Source organism: Hibiscus syriacus, unplaced genomic scaffold (genome assembly GCF_006381635.1).
Source record: "Hibiscus syriacus cultivar Baekdansim isolate YM2019G1 unplaced genomic scaffold, ASM638163v2 tig00000329_pilon, whole genome shotgun sequence".
NCBI classification, from domain to species: Eukaryota; Viridiplantae; Streptophyta; class Magnoliopsida; order Malvales; family Malvaceae; genus Hibiscus; species Hibiscus syriacus.
In genome coordinates, this window is record NW_024061782.1 from 1,699,181 (window position 1) to 1,707,416 (window position 8,236).

Below are 8,236 nucleotides of genomic sequence, written 5' to 3' on the forward strand. Positions count from 1 at the left end.
ATTACATGTTATATTGCTATGGATCGATACATTTATATAAAGTATCGACACTTTTTAGGCGTTATTACTTCTTCTCTTTTAAATTACGAAAGTGTCTATACTTATATTAATGTATCGACACTTTCAATATATCCGGTAGCTTTTTATCGATTTTATCATTTCGAAACATGTTTTGTCATATTATTACTTGTTATATTGCTATGGATCGATACATTTGTATAAAGTATCGACACTTTTTAGGCGCTATAACTTCTTCTCTTTTAAATTACAAAAGTGTCGATACTTATATTAATTTATCGACACTTTCAATATATCTGATAACGGTTTACCGGTTTTATCATAATGACACCGGTTTTATCATATTTTTACCTGTTATATTGCTATGGATCGATACATTTTTCATTTGTATCGACACAAACCGACAAGCTAAGTTTGCCGGTTGCCAAATTTTTTAATATTTTCTTCATGATTTCCACCTACAACATTGTTATTACTCGATATTTCAGGTAGCGCTAAACCATATTTATTAAATATATTATAATATATCCGGTAACGCCGTATATTAGTCCGTCTTTCCTGAGACAATCCCTTCTTTATCTCCTATTTGCTGCGGTCGCATTCGTCCATTGTTTTCCTTTTTCTAGAAGCCCACAAATTAAAACCTCCAATTTTTCTTCTCTTTTTTTTTCAAAAATTCAAACAAAAATTCACGACTATAATCTATAAATAGTTACTTGGTCATATTATCAAAATTAAAAATATAATGATCATATTAACATTAATCTCTAAATTAAATAGTCATTTGAGTAATTTATCATTTTATTTATTATTATTATTATTATTATTATAACAATTTTAAAGGAAAAGGATCGGTGTACACAAAATTATTTATTTTGCTTAACGAGCTTAGATAATTTGTTTTGAAGGTGACAAACAACACCACGCCACACAGGCACATCAGCACATTTGTGAGTTCCTCTCTTTCTATCTACAAATTCAGATATATTTTTCTTCTGTGTTTCAGTTGTCTTCGATTTTGAGATCGATTGATCGATTCTAATACTGTTATTCTATCAGCTTTGTTGTTTCCAATGGAAAAGCTAGAAAGCCTCAAATCTACCGTCGCTTCTCTTTCTGAGATCAGGTTTCTTTTCTTTTCTTTCGGTTTTGACTCAAGTCTTGTGTCGTACTGGGCTGATTTCTGAAGTAATAAAAAGTAATACCAAACGAATCTGCGGTTTCTGATTTGTGTTTTTAGTGAAAATGAGAAGAACGGATTCATCAACCTTGTCTCGCGCTATCTCAGGTACTATTATTCAAATCAATTCTCTTTTATTTGTTTTTTTTTCCTATGAGCTTCAGATCCTGATATTGAAGATGAATGCCATTTGATTAAAGTGGAGAAGCGCATCACATAGAATGGAGTAAGATCCAAACTCCAACTGATGAAGTGGTTGTTCCTTATGACATCTTGTCCCCCTCTCCTGATGGTAATTATCTTGATCTCAATTAGCAAGAATCTTTTGAATTTTATGGATCTCTCACTAAATCTAACTGTAGATCCTGCTGAAACGAAGAAGCTTTTGGACAAACTTGTTGTTTTAAAGCTTAACGGAGGTCTCGGAACCACTATGGGATGTACTGGCCCCAAGTTTGTTTCTTAATCCTCCTATTTCGCTCTCTATATATTTATATACCTATATTATTTTCTACGCAAATTGATCTAATTAACTGCTCATTTTTATTTTTTTTTTAAAAACAAAAAACAAAACACAGATCTGTCATTGAAGTTCGCAATGGCTTGACTTTTCTTGACCTGATTGTTATTCAGATTGAGGTCATATGTTGTGAATTCCTTTCTTTTCTCCCCTTATGTATAATCAGGTCAAGCTAACAATTTCTATTTTATTTTTTATTGGTATTTTGCGTAGAATCTTAATTCAAAATACGGATGCAATGTTCCATTGGTTCTGATGAATTCATTCAACACCCATGATGAAACATTGAAGGTTCCCACTTTTAGATTTACACATTTACTTACTCGGTATTTATTTTCATCTTAACTAAATTTTGGATTTAATTTCATTAAACTGTCGTTCAATGCAGATTGTCGATAAATATTCCAATTCAAACATTGAGATTCATACTTTTAATCAGGTTGGTGATTTCAAATTGCAGCTTCTGTATATTCAATTCAGACTCAACAACTTGAGAAATATATCCTTTACTTCTATTCTCTTTTCTCTGACTTCTCCCCTTGGATTTACATAGAGCCAATATCCTCGTTTGGTTGTTGAAGATTTTACTCCATTACCAAGCAAAGGCCAGCACGGCAAGGAAGGATGGTAAAATTTTTCATTTATGTACTTTTCTCGTAAGTTACTCAGTTAGTCACTCCATTACCATGGAAGGTCCAGCCTGGCTCGAATAAACCGTAACTTGTAGCTAAAGATGAATTGTTAGTTCAATGACCTGAAGTTCTTTAATTTCATCTGCTGGTCTCATTTGCCTTCGGTGTCGGCTGTGAAGCACAGCATAGACAGTTATTACTTTCGGACTTCGTTGTTAAACTTGAATTCAATTGTCCATTTGCCTTTGATCATTGGAATATTTTGAAGCTTTGAAGTGGTTCCCAAAGGGATGGATGTAATCATAAAGGGTTGTTTAGTTTTGATTCAAGAAAGTAGGGGAATGCATGTGGCAATAATAATTAGTACAAGTGTTAATTGCGTTGGTTATTTAAAAAAATGGGTTATGATTATTTGAATTTTATGTTAAATGATGTATGATACTTTTATAGTTGAAGTTATTCAAAGGACAGATGAAGAGGTTCGGAATTTTTTTTATATGAAGTGTAAGATTTGTGTTGAATGATTAAAATTTCGCTTCTAGGTTAATATTTTCGCTGGATTCTTTATGGACGTAGTGGTTGTTGAAGTCATGGGAATGATTCATCTAAAGTTGTAATCTATAGTTTCAATAATGTTTTATCTTCTTACTTGGATAGTTCATAATGATAAGATTTGTTTGTTCCCACTGTTTTAGTTATCTACATTTCATGCGGTGATTATGCTTGAGAAGTATTGATGGAGATTTTGATTATATTTCTGATTTGCTTATTGGTGGTAATCTGCTTACCACAACAATTTTTTTGGCTGAAGGTATCCTCCGGGTCATGGTGACGTGTTCCCATCTCTTATGAACAGTGGCAAGCTTGATGCTTTCTTATCACAGGTTGTAGCTGCAATTTGGTGTGGTTTTTGTTTTATTTTATATTTTAAAATCATTTTATGTATGAAGGTTCTTTCTTTTTGGCAATTTATTTGTGTTTCATCATTCATTACAGGGCAAAGAGTATGTGTTTGTTGCCAACTCAGACAACTTGGGTGCTATTGTTGACTTGAGTATCCTCATTGTAGTTTCCAGTGAACTTTGCTTTCTAAATGTTAGTCACACAATACACACAAGTTTTTTTTTTTTTTGGCAGTATTAGTCCTTGACTGGTTGCTCTAGAAATCTTAAACCATTTGATCCAAAACAAGAATGGATATTGTATGGAGGTAAAAAGCAAACTGTAAGCTGTGTTATATACTTCTCCTAGCTCCGTGGTTTTGCTATATTAATTTTGTTTATGTAGGTTACACCCAAAACCTTAGCTGATGTTAAGGGTGGTACTCTTATCTCTTATGAAGGAAAAGTTCAGGTATTGAATGTGCTTTTATTTGCTTATAGAATTTATATCATTCAATCCTCTCTCCTTTTCTAATCTGAGGCATGTCCCTGATGATCATGTTAAAAGAAAACCGTTATCTGTGTTAGTTTTCCTCTTCCACATTTGAAAGGAAGGGAAAAGAATGAAATTAGACATTGATTAACACCTTTTTTTTGTGTGTGATTCAGCTCCTTGAAATTGCTCAGGTCCCTGATGAACACGTAAGTTATCTGTTTCTTCATCTATGTTTTCCTATTTGTTCTTTCACCTCAATATATTTTTTTACTATGTTAAGTAAGCAAAGAGTCATGTGGTTTTAATATTAGAATCTGTGACTATAGCTCAAAGTCAAAAGGCAATTGGATTGCTAGGCAGTGCTTGGTTTTATTGCCTATGATCAGCTACGTCTAATTAAATTGATGCAGCCTTTTTTTTTTTGTCCAAGATGTCATTTGGTCTCAAAAAAATTTTTTCTTACAAGGACTAGAGGTTCACTACTTGAAAACTGTAAATTGCACAAAGAAGGAAAAAAAACCCAGATTAAATACTAATTTCTAATATAGTCAAAATTGAGAAAATTAAGATTTAAGTAACATTGTGGAGCTTGGTTTGGGCTGTTGATTCAATGTGCCCATTCTGACAAAGCATGATATTGGCAAGTGAATGAGGTCTGAGTGACACTGTTAACCTTTGCTGCTTGATAATGGTCTCTATTTTTGTTTATCGTGTTGTTACTTGTAGATTTTTGTATCTTTGGTTGCTATTATAAGAAGGAAGAGAGGTGGAAACTTAAGAAAGGGAGAGAAAGGGAAAGAAAACTCGAGAATTTTTATTGAGATTTTCGGATTCCCTCTCAAGTATTTTCATTTTAGATGGGTTGTTCTGTATTCACCATTATACACCGAAACACAAATGAAGATAACATTCAGTAGGTTTATGGCTGAGACTGACATAATTCTCTCTCTGTAACAGGTCGACGAGTTCAAGTCAATAGAAAAGTTCAAAATTTTCAATACAAATAATTTGTAAGTCAGACTGCCTTAACGTTATGATGGTTTAGTTGACTTAGCACTAATGATTTAAGTTACAGGTGGGTGAACCTGAGTGCAATCAAGAAGCTCGTGGAAGCTGATGAACTCAAGATGGAGATCATTCCAAACCCGAAGGTTTGTATCTTTTTCTTTAGGAAAACCCTTTTTTGATAGTTCGTAGGAACTGTAAAACGAGTTGCAAACATTTTCTCACTGCTAAACTTTTAAATTGGAAGCAGATAATTTATTTATCCAATTGAATAAATGGTTTGTATTTGGTTCACTGGTAGTGTATAGATTTATACACTGTCAGTGTATTAAATATAAATTCATAAATAAATATAAATATTTGATTATAACAATATTTGCGATTCCTAATGAAATTTACAGACTGTTATATAAGTGAAGCCCTTTTTTAAAACTATGTTGCCTCTGATAGAATTCTGATTTCCAAATAATTAAATTGGTTGCAGGAGGTCAACGGAATCAAAATTCTTCAACTGGAAACTGCATCTGGTGCAGCAATTAAGGTATAGAAATGTACCAATTATGGATATGATGTATTAAACTGTTAAAAAAATCGGTCTAAATGTGTTTATCCCTTATGTGAACAAGTTCTTTGATCATGCTATTGGTATCAACGTACCTCGATCACGATTCCTTCCAGTGAAGGCAACTTCAGATTTGCTTCTTGTTCAGGTTATTTTCTTCTTCTTCCCCTGACGTTGAAATCAATCCTGGATGATATATATATGAAGCTTCCTCACCCAATCTCTTCTATTTTCTTTTGCAGTCTGACCTTTACACCTTAGTTGATGGATTTGTTATCCGGAATAAAGCTCGAGCAAATCCTACAAACCCATCCATAGAACTGGGGCCTGAATTCAAGAAGGTGATTACTTGCGATGTCAATCTTGCTACATAACTTATGTAAAGGCCTTAACACGTTTGTGTGTGTATATATATATATACTTTATTTTCATGACAGGTTGGTAACTTCTTAAGTCGATTCAAGTCGATCCCAAGTATCATTGAGCTTGATAGCCTTAAGGTGACTGGTGATGTTTGGTTTGGTGCTGGCATTGTTCTCAAGGTATTTCGTCCCCTCTTCAAAGAACAACTTTTGTTTCGTCTTTGCATTATATTTTAAAACTGTTGAGAAAATATGGAGAAGCAAAAAGCATGTGGTTTATTTTAAAATGTTAAGCTGTAATGGGTATATGTTCTTTCAGGGGAAAGTTACCATTGCTGCAAAACCCGGGGTAAAGTTGGAGATTCCTGATGGAGCTGTAATTGAGAACAAGGTAAAAACATTTTACAATACAATGTCATCTTCATTATTGTACTTGCCATTAAGGTTGGTTTTGTTTTATAGACAGAAGGTTGGAATGGGCATGGGTCAGATTGGGTCGCATTTTCGGCCAACCCGACCCAACTTGATAAAAATACATCCTCCACCCGAAATTTGACTCAACCTGAATTTATGGTGATTTCACCTACACAAAACTGATCTGCTTTTTGAGATAAAACCCGCACTATATAGTTAATTTCATTTGATAAAATGGGATCTAATTAAAAGAATAATATATAGAAAGATATTATTACAATTATCCTTAAATATATGAGATAATTACATTATTTTTCAGGTCGGGTCAAGTATTTTTTACCCTAAACCTGAACCTGACTTGAATCCAATTTTTTTTTAAATTCAACCCAATAAGATCAAGTGAGATCTGAACCCATTTGGTTTGGTCTTGTGCCCATCCCTAGGTACAACCGGTTGAACCACCTGGTTCAACTATGTTAAAAATTTTAAAAACACACATTAATGCTAATTAAGAAAATTTTGTTTTGCTAACTGATCAGTCATATTTTTGGTGGCTAGGAAATTAATGGTCCCGCAGACATCTGAGAAAGAGTTGCCTGCCGGCCGAAGTTTACCGGTGGATGACGAATCTTTTATGCAATAGGAAGTGAAATAAAAGAAAGCATTTGGAACACTAGTATGGGTGTTTTATATCAACATATATACATCGTATATCTTGCGGGAGTTTCTCTTTGAATTGCTATTTTTCGAGCTCTGCCCCTGCGAATGATGAAAAACAGTATTCTGAATGTTGGGTGTACCTTTTACATTCCGTTTTCATCATGTTCCCACATTTTAACCAATACAAGTTCTTCCAATTTTACTAAACTATTTGGTTTTCCGTATACCAAAAGAAACAGAACTTACAGAATACGGTATTGTCACCTTTTCATTCTGACCCACACTTGTATTGTACAGAGGAATTGGAGTTGCCCATGATTTCAACAACACGCCATAAATCGCCAAGGAGAGCTTATTAACTACCCAATTTGCAAACCTATCTTGTATCAAAGTAGGTGGATTCTGAAATGTTTTTTAAGGCAGAGATACATATATTAACAACATAAAAAATTTATACATAGAATGAATATAAATAAAATAAAATTTTATACATAGAACGAATATAAATAAAATTAAATTTTATACATATAATGAATATAAATTAAATTTAGATTCTAGAGTAGATAGAACACTGACGTAAATGTGGCTCTGCCATTGTTATAAAGTGTTGAAACATGAACTCTTATAAGATAAGGTGTTAGCATTGGGTCATTAATTGAAAGATATAGAATAAGATATATAAATGGGACGAAATCAGTTTCCACGTATATAATCGCTACAATATATAAATGATTTTGAAAGTTAATACAGTTCTTTAGATTTTATGCACGTGGGAAATAGAGTCAACATAAATGATTCCGATTGTTCAAAATTTTATATAAAAACATAAAAAGAAAGTTCAATTTTTTTTTCAAAAAATCACGAAAACATTAAAAAAGGGGAGTGTTTTAAAGCAATTATTGTTTATTTGGGATAATATCAAATTAGAAAAATTATTCACTATTTATAAATTAAATAGCGAAGACAAAAAAATATAATTCAATTCCACAATATTAAAGTGCTTTGAATCCGACTGCTTTAAAACCAAGTGCTATCAACACGGGGTGCCTGCCAGCATATCTTTTTCATGGAAACCCTAATATGTTTCCTATATCATCCCCTGTAGTAAGTGAAAAGAAGTAGATCATTTACAAAATATAAATATAAAACTGGAGAGGCCATTACGACAAGGCTCTATAGCTTTCAAGTCTTGGAAATAATGTTGCTCCGAATAGACACTCCATACATTAAAAAAAAAACTAAATAAAAAGATAAAGGGGACTCCCTATCCCAGCCCTCTAGAAGGAATAAAAGCTTCAGTAAGCTCTCCATTACATAACACTATAAAAGAAGTGGATCAAATACAACTTATGATAAGCGAAAGAAGAGTGCTGTTCAAACTTATCTCCAATAAGGTTTCCTCAAAACTTTGATAAAAATGAAATTTCCTTCTCAAAATCCCTCGCCCATTACTTTTAACGTATGCACATCTCTTTTTCTTTGTTCAACAATATGCGTGTTTGTTAA

General features: G+C 32.9%; 1 protein-coding gene across 1 annotated transcript; it reads left to right on the forward strand.

Moving 5' to 3' along the window:
• Positions 1-884: 884 nt before the first annotated feature.
• On the forward strand, positions 885-6,889 carry LOC120171497 (UTP--glucose-1-phosphate uridylyltransferase-like). Its single transcript, XM_039179227.1, has 22 exons — positions 885-968; positions 1,078-1,144; positions 1,259-1,306; positions 1,399-1,490; positions 1,561-1,651; positions 1,777-1,837; positions 1,932-2,009; positions 2,107-2,157; positions 2,272-2,345; positions 3,162-3,234; positions 3,347-3,404; positions 3,514-3,560; positions 3,638-3,703; positions 3,901-3,933; positions 4,685-4,737; positions 4,803-4,878; positions 5,217-5,273; positions 5,359-5,442; positions 5,537-5,635; positions 5,732-5,836; positions 5,976-6,047; positions 6,629-6,889. The coding sequence occupies exons 2-22, from the start codon at positions 1,092-1,094 to the stop codon at positions 6,653-6,655; spliced, it is 1,398 nt and encodes a 465-aa protein (XP_039035158.1). The 5' UTR covers positions 885-968; positions 1,078-1,091; the 3' UTR covers positions 6,656-6,889.
• The last annotated feature ends 1,347 nt before the right edge of the window (positions 6,890-8,236 follow it).